Source organism: Mizuhopecten yessoensis, unplaced genomic scaffold (genome assembly GCF_002113885.1).
Source record: "Mizuhopecten yessoensis strain PY_sf001 unplaced genomic scaffold, ASM211388v2 scaffold11139, whole genome shotgun sequence".
Lineage (NCBI taxonomy): Eukaryota > Metazoa > Mollusca > Bivalvia > Pectinida > Pectinidae > Mizuhopecten > Mizuhopecten yessoensis.
Window position 1 is genome coordinate 271,322 of NW_018408899.1, and position 18,636 is coordinate 289,957.

The 18,636-nt window shown below is 35.3% G+C and overlaps 1 protein-coding gene across 2 annotated transcripts; it reads right to left on the reverse strand.

Moving 5' to 3' along the window:
• Positions 1-1,004: 1,004 nt before the first annotated feature.
• LOC110466602 lies at positions 1,005-18,625 on the reverse strand. 2 transcript variants are annotated; one of them, XM_021523188.1, is made up of 16 exons: positions 18,523-18,625; positions 16,060-16,313; positions 14,749-14,884; positions 13,997-14,217; positions 13,520-13,646; positions 12,639-12,786; positions 10,997-11,157; positions 10,314-10,449; positions 9,540-9,785; positions 8,702-8,837; positions 8,117-8,162; positions 6,870-7,024; positions 5,245-5,704; positions 4,650-4,756; positions 3,927-4,226; positions 1,005-2,731 (listed from the first exon to the last, which is right to left on the reverse strand). In XM_021523188.1, the coding sequence occupies exons 1-16, from the start codon at positions 18,617-18,619 to the stop codon at positions 1,910-1,912; spliced, it is 3,552 nt and encodes a 1,183-aa protein (XP_021378863.1). In that variant the 5' UTR covers positions 18,620-18,625; the 3' UTR covers positions 1,005-1,909. The 2 variants fall into 2 exon arrangements, with proteins under 2 accessions (XP_021378863.1, XP_021378864.1); XM_021523189.1 differs by lacking the exon at positions 18,523-18,625 and adding an exon at positions 18,167-18,374.
• Positions 18,626-18,636: the final 11 nt, after the last annotated feature.

An 18,636-nucleotide genomic window follows, 5' to 3' on the forward strand; every position in this document is an offset into this window, starting at 1 on the left:
ATGTGTTAACTGCATTATCTTTGCGATACATATAAAGTACATGTAAGTCTAATGTAAATCTAAATGTAATGGAACTCTTTTAAGTTTAATAGTTAAACTCTTTACGGGTCATAAGATGACATGTTGTATATTGTGTGTAATGAGCGTAGTCTGTATAAAATGTAATTATTATCAGTATATATTTACATTTGCTCTGCACTGCCACTATATAACACTTCCAAGGCCAGTTCCGTGTTATGAGACCATAACACAGGCGTAGTGGTATATCCACGGGTTCGGCTAACTACAAGCTTAAGGTCACTATTCCCCTCCACACTAGCTAGCAAGCAGATAAGCAAAAAAATCATTATGATTTAATATTATTCACCGTTTTATGCAAGACTATTATAAAATGTGAATTGAAAATATTGATTGATTAAATTATGGAAATAGTATCGACATTTTTGTGAACGAACTATAATTGAGATAGAACAGAAAATTGAGATGAAAATTAAAAAAACTTAAAAATGTAAATATAGGCTAAAAACAGCATTCTGTTCCGTGTTATTGTCCTATAACACGGCACAGGATTGCAGACAAATAATCATAACGCGTGTGATTCATTTTGTCTGCAATTAATCCTTTTCTGTGATTTAGGACCTTGACACAGAACAAAATGCTGTTAAATGCTTTAATAATTGCAGAGTGTTTCATTTCCTATGTTCTTTGGGCGACGGGGCACAATAAATCAGAAGAACTCTCGTTAGTGTTTTGTTGGTGTGTCAATTCCACAAAAATCAACCACTGTTACACAAATATCACATGTTACACTGTACACATAACTCTATATTCGTTAGTGTTTTGTTGGTGTGTCAATTCCACAAAAATCAACCACTGTTACACAGATATCACATGTTACACTGTACACCTATCTCTATATTCATTATTGCGTTTCATAAAATATTGAAAAATTATAAAACTTTCTTAAAAACTTATTAAATTAATATCTATATGTTAATTATATACAGTCGAACCTCGTTATCTCGAAGTCGACTGGAAGTTGGGAAACTTCGAGTTATCTGAGTATTCGAGTTAAGCGAGTTCCTATGATTGGCAAAGTAAAGTAAAGCTTGGTAAAGTGTTTGGTCCAATATGAGGCTATACATGTCATTGATTTCTCTGACAATCGACGTATTTAAACAGTCGATAAATGTATCTATATATATTACAAGTGTACACATGTAATAAATAGATGTGTATCATAGAAACTTGTCTATACCATCAATTCAATCATTCTCGCATATGTACTGTACTTTCATAACAATCTAATCACCGGTTATTAGTTTTCTATTGTACAGGGGTTAATAATATATAAATATCTGACATTCCATAACTACTAGCAACAACAAAATCAACAAATAAACCCTCTTATGGCAAAACATCTCATTAACATTATTTATGCACTTTTTAGTGTCAATCACAGCACTCATAAAGTATAAACATGCAACTTCAACATATTTGTAAACAGTACAAGTTAGTATCACCAGCGTCCACATAGTCGGACAGTATTGACTAGTAAATCTGCATTTTTTTTTATCCAAAATATTTTCAATTGAAAAAATAAGCTTTATAAAATATCCTAATGTATTAATATATAGGCTGACAAATATTTAAACCTGTTTTGCTGCACAAAATATTCACTGGATTTAACAGTGTTGGAGTGCATAATTCCTTGAAAACTTTTTAGTGGCGTCATTTTGTTGATGTTTTAAAAAGATTAATGACACATAAAAATTGTTCACATAAAAGAAAACATTTTGAAAGCCTGGTGAGCGCTTATTCATGCATTCCTACAATATATACAATGCCAGCTCTGTACTATTCCAATGCAGTCATTGTGATCTCTTTCATACTTTCTGATAAATTCCTGCTAGAAATCCTGCCGTAGTTCTTGGTATTTTTCATCCATCAGCCGCAAAAACCTCTTTTTTCCCCGATGAAGTCGTCTGATATTGTCGGTCACATCACTTTTGAACACAGCACTTCCCTTGTCAACATATTGTATGCAGTGATTCCGCGCCTCCTTCATTTCCTGTAGCACGTATTCATATGAAGATCTGCCACAAGTCCGCAGGCGTGTCTGGAAACGCCTCCGATAGCTTCCGATCAGGTGCTCTCCAAGAACTTGTTTTGCACGTTTTAACAGGGGCTCTGACTTTTTCATTTCATTGAAGAAAGAAACAAGCAACTGGGAGTCATTTCTGATAGTGGTTGCTATGTCATCCATGACTGTAGAAAATTGTGAGCCTGTTACTATATCGTTACCATAGTTACCACATTTGTCACAATCTGCAATTTTTTCAAAAAACCACAGAAGATGGACTCGTAGGTCTACTGAGAATGGTGTCTCTAAATCTTCGCCAGAGTTTTCATTTAACTCTCGGAGCCTTTTAAAAGCCTGTTGTATCAGAAGGAAGACATTTTCAGAAAATATATCCCCAAAAGGTAAAGTGAAAGATTCCATTTCGTCATGTTCGATTTTGGCAAGAAGTAAGAGAGCTGTAGGGGTGTAGTTTTTGTTGTTGAAGATGACCTTTTGAAGTGCCTCATGTCTTAGTACCCCAACATGGAAAAATTTCAGGAATTCACTGCACTCCTCATCATGTTTGAAGGGAGCCTCAAAATACCTCAGTAACATGTCAGATGTCTCCCTTGGCAAATTGCCAACGCTCTTCATATAGTCTGCCATAACCTTCAAACAAAGCAAAAAATATGAAAATCATATTTCTGGTAACCCGGCAGCATGCATCAGGTATGCAATATGTACTGATATAAAATATATTGAGTTAGAAACTGATCTTTTCCAATACTTTCTTTTCTTGTACTTCTATTCTCGATCTTTGTTTTATACTTAGTGTGGTCAGGTGGCGCATAGCGCATTCCCCTTCCAAAACGATGACCTGGGTTCAATTCCCCAATCAGAAAAGGATTGGGGTCACCTGCCAGACCACATGGGTTCTCTCTGAGAACTCTGGTTTCCTCCTACATTAAGACCCCTTATACACCAACAAGTGTGATTAAGATAAGTTGATATAACTTGTCTCATAATTGTTGTAAAATGTTTGAAGTATATATTTATACTTTGTAATGCCTCCTTTGGCACCCCTTACTTTCAGCTGTACTGCAAACTGTACGCCCATGTTAGGAAGGCAGTGGCTTCTGTCCCCAGGCCAGATATGTGGGACAGAACATATTAAAGTTCTGTCCCCACACTGGTTTATCAGTTGTTCATTATAATATGACTAGGTTGAGTACTTTACTGGGTGCCTTCAGCATGTTATTTCAGTGAAGTTGCACTCAAATGTGGCATCAGATCTGCACTACTGCAAGGAGGCAAATACATTAACATACCACCTGAGGCAGGCACACAACCATTCTACATGGAGGCATGTCCATACTCCAACCGAATCCAACAAAACATTGTGTATGACCTCAGTGTGCTATACTGACTGTGATACTTACTTAGTGTATTGTACTCTATGACCTTGGTGTGCTATAATGACCTTTGTGTGCTATAATGACTTGTATGACATTGGTGTGCTATAATGACCTTGGTGTGATATAATGTCCTGTATGACCTTGGTGTGCGTTAATGAAATTGCTGTGCTATAATGATATTGATGTGCTATAATGACTTGTATGACATTGGTGTGCTATAATGACCTTGGTGTGCTATAATGACTTGTATGACATTGGTGTGCTATAATGACCTTGGTGTGCTATAATGACCTGTATGATCTTGGTATACCATAACAACCTGTATGACCACAGTATACTTTAATGACCTGAATGACAATGGTATATTATAATGACCTGTATGAGCTTGATGACCTGTATGACCTTGGTATGTGATAATGACATGTATGACTTGAATGATCTTTAATTACCTTTATGATCTTAGTAAGCTGTTCCGTGCTGAAGAAGAGACATAATTCCTGCCAGTTGGGAAGAATCAAGCCAAGAAACTGAAACTGAATTTGCAGTCCTACCTCTACAACTGAGGTAGAAAGCATGACCTTTGACCCTGTGAAAACAGAGTTGTTGCAAAGCTTGATTAATCTCAGTAGAAATTTCATACAAGAGATTCTCTGCTCAAGTAAGGTAAACTCCTTCTGGTAGTCCTTCAGTACATGGTAGACTAAAACGGCATAGTCAAGGTCATCTATACTTTCTGTGTAGGTCAGGAACTGAAACAAAACAATCCCTGTAGTTCTGATAATTCAATGTTGGAATTTTAAAATTGTGAAACAACAAACATTCCCAATATACATATGACACAAGAAACATTAACCCTTTCAACACTGTAGACCAAAATGGACTCCTCCAGATCAATGCATGGTAGAGTCTACTTAAGTTACATAGGGGTGAAAGGGTTAAAGTCGATTTATAAAATACCAACCCATAGTATGTACAACTTTTAGACTTGAAAATAGTTTTGGATAATTATATATATAACTCATCATATTTCACATTGCATTACAGTTAATTCATGATTTTTGTTGTTATCTTGCCAACTATGGGTTGTGAACATGTACAGAGTACAGTAAATCCATTTAACTACAGATGTCAGCCACACCAAGTAGTTCACGATGTGTTAGCATGGAGCCTACCTTTGATATGACTGTGTCGTTGTTAACATTGTTGTCAGAAAAGCCGGAGAAAATTCTCTTGATGACCATCGTCCACCTGCTCTTCACATTCTCAGTATTACTGTTGTCTGCAAAATGTATAGACGAAAGGGTTACAACTTGCTTCACTCTGTGATAGCTCAATGAAGGGGTTTAAAAACAGTTTTACAAACAGATTCTGGAGGAGATAGTTATAGTTTAATAATACACTTAATTACGCTGTGGGGTTTTACAGTTCCTGAGTAGAAAAGGAAAATTCTTCACATTTAGGGTACTTAAAGAGTTTTCTGGTACATATTTTATCTTGCGGTTACAGGTATATAACAGGACACACTTACCAAAAGGGGTTTCTGGCATAATCTTGAGATGACAGGTATTCATAAGGATGAACTTACCAAAATGGTTTTCTGGTAAAATCCTGAGTTGACAGATATCTTACAGAACAGAACACACTTACCAAAAGGGTTTTCTGGTTTAATCTAGACATGTCATGTATTTAACAGAATACACTAACCAAAAGGGTTTTCCGGTATGTTCAGGTTCCTGATGGAACAGGTATGAAATGATTCACACTTACCATAACGGCAATTTGGTATAGTCAGGTTCTTCAGTGGACAGATGCTGAGAGAGGCACCCTCTAATGATAACATCTGAGCAGCCTTGTCACTTATCAGTGAGTCTTTCAAAAAGAGGCTGAGCAAACCCACAGCATAATTGTCACCATAGAAGCTGGCCTGATGTTCCTGGAGAGCTGAGGTATACTTTTGAATGGCCTGTTCCTGTAATGTATGTATGGCACTGTTTTTGTCAGCAAGCTTCAAATACGACTCTTGAATCTTCTTGTCAAGGAAAACAAGCCAACTGTAATCTTGGGCTGAAATAATGTCCTGTGGGGCCATTGCTCTGAATCTGCCGAGCTCCATGGCACGAAATGTAGCATCCAAGATGACCGGAATTCCTTCTAGCCCAAGACTGACCAGGTCTTCTATTTGGTACAATGTGTAGCAGACAAACAGTAAACCATAGGAAATCTGGGCCTACAAAATAATAAACAACTTTGTGGAAATTAGTGTTATCACTGTCATGTGCTGAAACATGTGCTAATGGAAGAATTGGTGATAACAAATCGTAACTGTCAAAATGCAAGATGGCAGTCTGTCGGCCATTTTGGTTATCAGAACAGTTTATAAAGGGGAAATACATTTTAAATTTGAGAAAGATCCCTCCAATACTTTCTGGTAACAGCGATAACAAGAAAGGTTTAAGGACAGACAGACAGATTGGCCACATACAACTGATGAAGGGCAATTCAAATAGCCACTCTTCTTACGATGGCTACCAACTCTGATGAAGGTTCATTAAAAAAATGTTGAGAAAGACTGACTGCAAAACCAATGATGGACAGTTAACCTTGTTAGACATACACAAAATCAGCTGATCTTAGAACCTACCTGGCTCAGCAGGCATCACAAACTTTTGAACTTTAATAATATTCTCCATTTTCAAAATCATATTATCTTTAATTGCTTTATGTCATCAAATGTTTATTCAATAGTAAAAATGTATCAACGTAACAGGTATGTACAGGAATCACCTCTTGACTTGAAATAGAGGGTGAATTGCAGAAAATCTAACTTAGAACATTTGAGAATTAGGAAGACTATGTAAATTAAGACATGCTCAGAGTTAAGAAGTTTTGTAATACCCAGGAACATATAGTCCAAAAAGTGGTTCTATTAGATATATAATGTCGTCACCTATATTCAGATTTTTTTCATCTTTGAACTTTATTTGAACTGGTTTACATTAACCTGTACCAGGAACATTTTACAGGTTTTAACATTTGCCTTTTTTTGCCCTTCATTATTTTCAGTACTGTACCAGGAATTTTTGCAGACTTCAATGTTTTCCCTTCATAATTAAGTAGAATATTTTCAGTACTGTAGAAGGAATTTTATGCAGGCTTCAACATTTGTCTTTTTTGGCCTTTCATAATCAAGTACATCACATTCATATTAGTAAATTAAACAGCATCAATAAATTTAACAAATCAATACTGGGCAAATATGCATTTTACTGGTGAATGGTGAATATTTCACAGTGCGAAAGTTTCCTGCTATACAGCATAATAACCTTACATCTGCTTGTAATCTACAAGTACCTGACTTTCAACACAATTTGATTTTTAAAATAGAATCTGACCTTTGACATGCCCTCCATATCAACCTCAGTAGTTTCCAGACGAGGTACAGAGCACGGTTTCTTTCTTGGTCTTGTTTTCTGTTTGCGTATCCGTTTTGTTGAGGCTCTATTGGAAACAGTCTCATTTTCTGACTCATCGCTTTCTGAGGATGAGGCTGAAATCAACAGTACCGGGTAGTTAGTAAATCAGCATCAAATTTACATGAAAAATCATTCAGACTGGTATATTTTTGTTTGTATCAATAACCTGTTTTAAAATTTTAGTTCATCAAAGTTTGATTTTTCTGTTTTGTAAATAAATACTTAATTCTATCACCCCAATAGAATTATATTTGCATCAGAAAGATTTCTTGTCGTGTCAAAATAGTTTCAAAATTATTAGTTATCTCCCTTGGTATGCTGAAAACCCTTGCAGTGCAAAATAATTTTAGGGTTTTGTCTCCTTTGACATTTCTCCATGAATTAATTTGTCATAGAGACAAAAAGAGTACAGTTACACAATTCCTCTTAAAATCTGTATTTGAAATTCATCTGGAATGAAGATTTAAGTATCAAATAAAATATTTATGATGAAAATATTGAAACTGAATGTCTTTCATTGGTTATTTGATCCAAAACTTTTGTATAGACTGTAAATATTTCAAACCAATAAAATATAATGGCTATTTAAGAGGTTTTTAGATGACATTCAAGCATATGTGATTACAGTCAAGCAATGTTTCTCAATGTTTATACAGATTGCATTTCAACATAAGTTTATTCAACATGACCAGGAGTTATTCAAGAATGCCTGTCCAACTGCAGGCAAAACACTCGAGAATTCCAGTGTAGTTTTTCATGTATACAGCTAACTTCCCTTTAATTTCCTTTTGCATATAACTGTAATGAGACTTGGCCAGGAATCTTACGCTGATCAGGTAGCTCTGGTGGTTAGAGTGACCGCATTGTGTTATGAGGTCAAGGGTTTGAATCTCGGTCGGAAATTGCAGTTTTTAGTTCAAAGTAACAGGTTTGGGCATGGTATGACATTAACCTTAACTGTGCTGTATAATTATAATCTGTCACCTCATCTGACAAACCATCAATCATGCATGACTCCTGGTACATTTATCATCATGTACCAACTTAAACAACCCCTATTATTCCCCTCCTCCCCCTTACCGAAGAAGAAGAAAAATCTCCTAAAAACTGTTAAGAAGTAATTTGACCAATGAAAGAGTAAGAAGTTGAATGGTTAACATAGATACCTTCACTGGAACTCTCTAGGACCTTGTTACATCCAATGACAGAGTACTGAAACGAAAACACAATGTACAGAAAAAAATGCTATGTGCTTCAAAATCTAAATAACTAATAAAGATCATCGGTGCATGCATCATCTACTACGTTTTGATGTCAAGTTTTTAACACACATGCGGCAGTATACTACTAAACTAGAATCATCCTTGAACATAAGGCATCATAGGAAATACAAACCTATTTCACATAGCCATATTGTGCTTTTTATATAGAAGACTTGGTCTTGTTAAACATTTTAATCAAAATATCTGATCAAAAATCGACAATGATGAACCTGGGAACCCTTTACTTATAAGCAGGCCCTTCCTATATACTGCACAAGGGAAACAAGTGTCACATGTAAACTTACAGACTGTCGGAGTTTGAAATCATCAAACTGATCTTATCTTTATATGTGTATACTCTAACTATAGACTCTTTTGAAATCAAAATAAAGCTGTAAGCATGACAAAAAAAAAATCAACAATGTTTATCTTAACCTCTATCATACTGCTGATTTTGCACTATGTTAAGTACTAAACACACATATTTACCTTTCTGGACAAGTTCAGCAGCTTTCTCAAGATGACCACTCCTAAATTGTAGAGCTTTTTGTCCTGTTTCTTTGTCCCGAAGTGCATCAAGGCTTCAAACCTCAATAACATGACAGGTAGCTTTTCTTCATAAGATCTGAAATACAGAAAGATAGGGTTGTGTACCTAAACCCTTCCTCTAACTACAAATCTGCAAGGAGGCCAGGAGAAGTCGCATCTCCGGCAGTTATAAGATAATACTGTTACAAGGATAGACTCAAAGTAGTAGAGCCAACATTGTATGAGTTATAGGCGAGTCAATGAGTTGGGCACTTCGGCCTGAGTGTGGATACCAAAGGGTATGCTGGGTAATGGGTATTGGGTATATAAATATAAGGGGAGGGGTTCCAATCACAACACAGCTCAGGCATCACCAGTTGGTAACACCTGAGCTGTGTTGTGATGGGTATGCCTCCACTTATATTGGTAAGATTCGTAACTAGCCTCCCTTTATAGTGGTAAGGTTCGTAACTAGCCTTCCCTTATATTGGTAAGATTCGTAACTAGCCTTCCCTTATATTGGTAAGATTCGTAACTAGCCTCCCCTTATATTGGTAAGATTCGTAACTAGCCTCCTCTTATATTGGTAAGATTCGTAACTATTACAGTTACATCTGCTCAAAAGACCATCCCTATTATGCAATCCTCTGTCTTAGGGGACCACCATTTTTTTTATCCCCACAATGCAGGTTATTATAAATCAACACTTTATAAGAAATATAAGTGACCACCTCTGTTGAGAGACCACTTTGGTGCCTTCCCGAGTGGTCTCTTAATACAGACTGTGTAACATACTTACGTGGTAAGTGGTTTCTGTTTCCCACACAGCAGATCATCCAGTGAATCAGGAGCATCAGGTATCAGACTAGCACACAAGGCCTGGTAGAAAGGCTTCTGTCGTGAAGCTCCCAAAATTCCCTCAGAATCGTCGTCATGGTAACTCATGCAAGTAGCTGACATGTAGTTCTCCAGTGGGATCGAATCTAAATCCGACCACTCAGAAGCTGTTATAAACACCTCCGAATGGTCCATGTTTCTGGTGATACTACAACAAAATGAAGTTGTATCTGCACACTTATGACGTATTGAAGCAGACGTCCACAGGATATATATGGTGGTATGTATTATGTTGGGATTAGAACACTATATCACAACATTTATTAATGCTTATATATTTTCATGCATGTTTTATCACTATACAGTGTAAAATCAAATTTTGTTCATATCAATTTATATACATGACATATATATCAGCAGAAGAAATAATGATACACAACAGTACAGTGTGGACAGTAGAAATTACCATATTTTTAAGGCAATCCAACCCTTTGTCGAGGCGCAATAGCTAAATAATCATGCAACACAAATCACATGGTTGCTACTGAATTTCAACACCAACTTCTACGCATATCTCTTTGGCATTAGTGTGCACCTATTACCAAGGGTAAGACAATTTTACTTGTCTCACCTGTCAGTAAAAGTCCTTCCTACACATGACAGAAAATGGTCTAATGTCATTGGGAAGAAAGTTTTATCTGATACAATAAATGAATAATATATTGGCTTTACTAACCCATTGATATCAATGGCAGCTTGGACTAGGTCTTCCCTGATCTGCCCTTTGAAAGTGGCGATGAAACAGGTGAAGAGTCGCTCTAAGTCATGAAACAGCCGATTCACACACATTGAATGTCTCTGTGTGTTGATTTCTGTGAAAATAAATATAGTTTTCTTTGATTATAATTGTTTAAGAAGATATAGGTATGTTGGAGTTATTTGGACCATAAAAAACTAAGTATTGAAGATATATATGATAGAAACTACATCATAGACATTGATGATGAAGGTGAACAGAACAACTTAAAGTAACAATTTGAAAACAATTCAATTTAACAAGTTGGTAATTATGAATTCGGCTGTAGTATACATTGATGACATCAATGTTGCTCATTCAGAATTCTTGTAATAAATTCATGTGATCTTTAGGTTTTATAGACAATATTGATAAAATGATATCTTCCTTACATGATTAATCATGTGGGTGAGTGTAATTATCTAGTTTACTTTCATAGGTGATCCATCTGGTTGATGCTTTCAGTCCAGCTTGACATTCCCCCTTCCCCACCTGCAGATTTTTTTTTTTAATTTCAAGATTTTTTCCACCTTCACAAAAAAGTACCTGAGCAGTATCACGAGTGTGCATTATTCCAAATTGTGTCTTAAGAGTCTTAGATCAAGATAATGCTATGACTTTACCATTTAGTGTGCTGTTGGCCAAATTGATGAGAACTCTCCCTGCCGAGTCCACCTCATCACTCCCAATCAACTCCGCCACTTTCTGGATGTAACAGCGATAGATCTCTGATTTGGCTTTCTCGTCAAAGTTACATGTGTCAGGGTACCTGTTGCTGCTTAGTCTGAACAAGAAACAATTTCACTCACATTAGCTTGTCGAGGTTAAACATGTCCCATATATAGATAAATACATAATACATAATACATAACATTGTTGTAAATATTGTACATTTTATGTCGACCACATGTGAGACGAGTCATTGACTCAATGTGTTATCGAATTTAAATAAAGTCTATTATTATTATTATTATTATTATTATTATAATATACCCAACTCTCTGTACATCATACCCTTTATAAAGATAAATACATAATATACCTGACTCTCTGTACATCATACCCTTTATAAAGATAAATACATAATATACCTGACTCTCTGTACATCATACCCTTTATAAAGATAAATACATAATATACCTGACTCTCTGTACATCATACCCTTTATATAGATAAATACATAATATACCTGACTCTCTGTACATCATACCCTTTATATAGATAAATACATAATATACCTGACTCTCTGTACATCATACCCTTTATATAGATAAATACATAATATACCTGACTCTCTGTACATCATACCCTTTATATAGATAAATACATAATATACCTGACTCTCTGTACATCATACCCTTTATATAGATAAATACATAATATACCCGACTCTCTGTACATCATACCCTTTATATAGATAAATACATAATATACCCGACTCTCTGTACATCATACCCTTTATATAGATAAATACATAATATACCCGACTCTCTGTACATCATACCCTTTATATAGATAAATACATAATATACCCGACTCTCTGTACATCATACCCTTTATATAGATGAATACATAATATACCCGACTCTCTGTACATCATACCCTTTATATAGATAAATACATAATATACCGGACTCTCTGTACATCATACCCTTTATATAGATAAATACATAATATACCTGACTCTCTGTACATCATACCCTTTGTATAGATAAATACATAATATACCTGACTCTCTGTACATCATACCCTTTATATAGATAAATACATAATATACCCGACTCTCTGTACATCATACCCTTTATATAGATAAATACATAATATACCCGACTCTCTGTACATCATACCCTTTATATAGATAAATACATAATATACCCGACTCTCTGTACATCATACCCTTTATATAGATAAATACATAATATACCCGACTCTCTGTACATCATACCCTTTATATAGATAAATACATAATATACCCGACTCTCTGTACATCATACCCTTTATATAGATAAATACATAATATACCCGACTCGCTGTACACCATACCATTTATAAAGATAAATACATAATATACCCGACTCTCTGTACATCATACCCTTTATATAGATAAATACATAATATACCCGACTCTGTACATCATACCCTTTGTATAGATAAATACATAATATACCTGACTCTCTGTACATCATACCCTTTGTATAGATAAATACATAATATACCTGATTCTATGTACATCATACCCTTTATAAAGATAAATACATAATATACCTGACTCTTTGTACATCATCCCTGAAGTCCTGGTTGAGCTGTGCTAGGGACAAATCAATTATAGACTTCTGATCTGAACAGATGCCAAATGTCGGATCAGGTGCTCCTTGTGTTTTGTTGAGCTCTGATCTAGAGTCTCTGATCATATCTAAGAAATAATACATTGATATTAAACCATGTGAAAAGTTAGAACAGTTGTTAACATGCATGTGTAACTCTTAAACCAAATTTAAAATATCTTTAGATTTTTGGGGTAAGAGAGTCAATGTTGAAGGACATGAAGTAATAGTGGGCTTTACCTTTGGTTGATTGTTCTACCAGATTCATACTTGTACAAATAAATTTTACCCTTTTACCACTGCAGATCATAATGGACTCATCCAGACAAATGTAAAGAAGAGTTTACTAAAGTTACATAGGGGTGAAATGGTTAAAGAAGCCTGGTAGCTTTTACTGATTCACAAGGATATATATATATGTATATTAGCTTCACAGATTAGAACACATCATTTATACTTTACTTACAGTTCATATATCTACAATGTGTAAACCTTTCATAAGGTGGTCCGAGAAGAATATTTTCTGTTTCAAACTAATGGCATCAGGGAAAATGATCATGTTACTTCGTATTAGCATTTACAAATTTTGTAGGTAGAGGCCAAATTTTCTACTGGAGTTGGGAGAGATACCCTGGTCCTTAACAAATTCTAGTGCTGGATAACCAAGTTTTACTGTAATATAAGTAAATCAGATTATGGAATCAAATTGAAAATACTTTTTATTAATGTGATACAAGAACACATGAATTCTGTATTAATATTAAAAATTGAAGTAAATAAATGAAGATGGACGATAAGGAAGTGCGTGACCTTTTGACCTACCCATATGTTTAAAGATACGACAGGTCACCCCGCCTGGGTCCTCACTGATGGCATACTGTAGCAGCTTCTGTATCTGATTTCTGTTGAGGGTGCAGAGGACCTCTGTTACAGGGGCATGTACAGCAATCTGGAAACAACAAAACCAGGGGGCGCCATATAGATAAAACTGTTACAGGGGCATGGACAGTGATATGAAAACAACAACACCAGGGGGAGCTCATATAGCTATAACTGTTACAGGGGCATGGACAGTGATATGAAAACAACAACACCAGGGGGCGCTCATATAGCTATAACTGTTACAGGGGCATGGACAGTGATATGAAAACAACAACAGGGGGCGCACATATAGATACAAGCCATTTGGATTGATATGTACAGCACTCTGGAAATAATACCACAGGGCGCTCGTAAAAGTTGTTGCCAAAAATGATATGTTGTTTGGCTTATAGAAAACTTGTTTTTCCTTTTCCGTACTTTGTCAGCATTGCGTATCCTGTAGATTATCACAGCAACAATGTGACGACACCAGATGACCTGAGGACAGAGACTACAGGTCGCAGAGGTCACCCTGTACTTCTCAAACGACAGTGACACCTTGGCATCCTCCATCTTTGATTTGGTTGTAATGGTAGTGGAGTCACATGTTTCGGACGTCAAAAACACAGGCTTGGATAAAATGGCTGACATCATAAATCCTAGAAATTTGAGAAAAAAAACAGTTTCTTAATATGGTTATAGAAGTAAACAGCAAAATAAAACCTCGTACATTATTTTGATCTCTGTTGTACATGAAAGACTATATTTTCAGCATGATTGAAAATGATCAGTGTTGAATTTGCCATTTAAGAACAGATTGCTCAAAGGATGGTTAACATCAAGCGGTGGTTAAAGACAAAATTCAAGCTGTTGCAACCAAAACACAAGGGATTTTAAAGCAAAATAAATCCTCAAAACACACCAATAACATATGTATGAATGTAGTAGTTAAACGTAAAAATAGTTCCACAAATAAATTGGGCATGAATTTCTGCTTTACAGTAAACAATGTTATAAACAGTAACAGCTGCTACTGACTTGTCCACAGGAAATTTCCAGTGACCTCAACCCAATACTGTGTCAAAGGTTTGACAAATAGCTGAGAAATTACAAAATCTAATCACTTTACTACATAGTCAAGGGTAGTGGGGGACTACATTGCCATTCAACGGAGGTGATCACCGACTCACCAACTTGTGTAATTTCCATGACTCGGTTTTCTTCTATCAGTGTTTCTCCATCCCTCCAATCGTCCTCTTTGTAATGCGTTAATTTGGCATAGATCTTCACACGATTCTCACTCTGGGGAAATGCCCAAAAGGCAACCTGGACAGGAATTACAATGTGATGCTCACTATAAGCTTCATCATAAAAAGTACTCTAATGAAATTATTGTTATACATGTACATATGGCAATAATTAAATATATTATAGTTAAGATATGACATATTTTGGACCATCAATGCAATAAGGGTAACACAGTGTAAACGAATAAAATAGTCAAGAGAGACATGGAATCGTAAAAGTTGTGGAAAGATATTAAAACAGACAAGATTTTAGTCCAAACTCTAGTTGTAACTGGTGCAGCGGATGTATTTCACTTCTTTACTACCTCCCAAAACACACACACATGCATCTCGCACACAGGGGAGGACGTCCTTAAATGACCATAGCTGTTGATAGGACATTAAACATTACTAAACCAAATCAAAATGTCTCCTAATTAGATTTAGAGGATAGAGAATTGAAAATAAAATCCCTGTTTCTTCAGGTTGTTCCACATTAGCTGCCTAATACAATATGATTTTCATGTAGAGTAGTGCAGGTCTATGCTATTCTGAACCTGTGGAGGGTACTAGGGATGTCAATATTCATCGCAATCTTCCATAGTCCAGGGGTTATGCTCACTTACACTCTCTGCACTCCTGGTATTTGTCATCGCAAAGTTGAAGGCATGAAGATAGCTATTTGGTTGAATTGGTATCAGGTAAAAAAAACTGACCAATTGCAAGGCAGAAACCTGTCCTTTAACGTTTAGATTACAGAGGTTCAACAATTACCTGACTTCAAAGCCAGTCAGTTTTACCGTTATTCTGCCATGCTTCTCTTTTGGTGTATGTCAAAGGATCAGAATATACTATTTGTATCATTCACAAGATGGTGCACACTGAGCTTCCATTTTGTCATGACATATTCCAGGGGTGCAGAAAGAGTAAGTGAGCGTAACACCAGGAGTGGTGAGGATATTACAGTACAGAGGAAATTATTGTGATACATATTATCACAATATACTGTCGCAAGAAAGAGGTTAATTTCTGAAAATGGTGCCTCATTCCAGAGGATAGTGTTTTTGAAATATTCCAGTATTTTCAAAAACAGGTAAAATTAAAACATATTAAGAACATGCATGTACAAGTCATTATGGTACAGAAATAAAACTTTCTTATTACTTTTTCCTTTGACATTCAACAATAAAAATAAAAGACAAGTTTGATAAATACCTTTTTAATCATAGTTTCATCTAAGGGAGGGTCATGATTTTCCAGAAATTTACAAGGAAAATGTGCCCCCGTGACTCGAGCTGCTAAATCTGAAAGAGGTTGCACTGACGATTTCTTGATAAGAGTGGTGCTGTCAGGTGGGACGGGCGAGATGGAGTTAGACCGGTTGACATCCTGAGAAGACCTATCAGAGATATCATCACAGTCACTGCCATACAGACTGTCAAAGAAGTCTTCGGACTCTGATTCACGATCTGTAACATATTTTTAAAAAGTGTGAAATCGTAATTATTAAAACACATCAGGGATGGAAACTAACCATGTTAGCCACTTTGGAAAGATTACTCTCAAATATCTTCAACGAGATTCACCAGTTTGGATAACTGTGAAATCCAAGTTTTACTTTATACACAATGTACATACAAACGTACATTGTTTGCAATTAAATTGAGTGTCAGTAAAACTTTGATATACAAATGAAATTCTGAATACCTAGGTATTGATAATCAATCATGCATAAAAGGTCATAGCCTGATATCATTTTATTTTTAACATGATTTCTTACCAGTTTATAAACAGATTGAAGAAAATCTCATGTGCTAGTATAGGTCTGCTGATTGGTTTACATATTACTCAGGGACATTAAGTCATTTGCTGTATATGTGATTGTATAATGTACAGGTACATCAGATCTGTACCATCCTTTTCAGTATTGAACTGATTTCAGAACTTTTACATTTATATGAATGCCAAATGAAAGGTGACAAACCTGAAGTGTGCTTAGATCTAGAGTGCTTTATGTTGAATGTTGATTATGCTCCATTTGGCATTTATATTTACTATGAATGCCAACTAGCTGTTAAATACTTATATAAGATTTTCAAATATATTTTTATCTCATAAAAAAAAAAGCGGCAGCTCAAAGAAGTGTATTGAGTTTATGTTTGCGTAATGAATGATGCAGCCATCTTCAAGGGAGCAGGTCTGACATCTTATCTAACATTACAGCTATGACATCATAATAATATTGAAGTCACCACGATGGCAATGGCATTCACAGCTTTTATGAATGCAATTTGAATTTGGTAGGGTTATTATAGAGTGGCAATATATATATACCAGAGTGGTAATTAAATAACTGGTAGTGTTTTCCTCCAGCTGTTTTCTTTTCTAACCACATGTTGTTACCAGGACACTGAGCTAGAGTTTATATTAATGTATATCATATCAAAAGATTCAAAGAAGGCAAATAGAGTCTATAAGTTGATCATCAATAACATTTTCAAGTCTTGAATGTTTGAAAATAATTGTGATGGTCAACTCTTTATATTTGCAGTATTTATTATTTTTATGTCAGAAATATACATGTATCTTAATGATACAGAGTCTTCACATGACTGATCTATATACACATATAGCCAAATGGAACCCTTTACTGTTGGGTTACCAGGAAGTTTTTTGGGAAAAAATCCCCTGTAAGTTGGAAGGTTTGCCAATTAGCTATAAATTGTTCCACCAATCTGATCGTTTTCTTCATCATCTCCCTCTCTTTTTTCAATTTTATATTCTGTATATATATACATACATGTATGCATTTAAAATCTTAGGTAGGAGAATACATTGATTAATATTCATAATTTGATAAAGTGTAATACTGTACCTGTTGTTATATGTATTTGAGAAAGAATGATTCCATTTATATCTCATTAAACTGCATCAAATAAATAAACTTGATGATGTGGAGATCCCAAGTAAATTGTACAAAAGTCCCTTTAAATCACAAACAAATTAAGTTTCATTCCCCAAAGACATATAGCTATATAGTGAGTGCAGAGCAGTGATAAATCTATACACACGTGTCCCGAGTCCTTTTGACTCACAGAATTTTGATGGGATTAATAGAATTTCTGGAAATACTGAAATTTAACATTAGCGGACCCATTGTTTTAAACAATACAGTTGAAAAGGACCCATGAATATAAGTTGTAGATTGACCACTGAACTGTGAGTATACTATATATATATAGATATATATATAAAGTATACTCACTGTTCATGATCTGATTAGACAAATAAAAACAAGTGCGTCGTTTCATATTTAACTCACCATTCATATTCACGAGTCTTGTATACAATGGGCCGTATATACAATATCCTTTGGTGAATACATTATGTCATCTTGTGGATAACAAAAACGTAATATACTGTTTTATCAATAGCTAACTATCGATATCACTGACTGCGTATACAAAGACATTAGTCCATTTTAAAATCTCGCGTAATTTCCATGAAACAGGTATTTGGAAACTACAAGGAAGTTTTAAATCTATTTATAAACAAAATTGTTACTCAACTTACTGGACCAGTACAGTACAGTAAAAAAATATTGGGATGCTTGTATTTCAATAATTAAAACGCGTTTGAATAATTGGATATGGTGAAGTTAGGTGTTAAGACACATACCACTGTCTGACACCACGCTGTGGATCTGAATGTGACTGTGACACAGTCTCCGATGTCGTTTACTGTGCTTCTGAGTAAAACGTGACAGTCCTGCCATTTTACATGTTTACATCG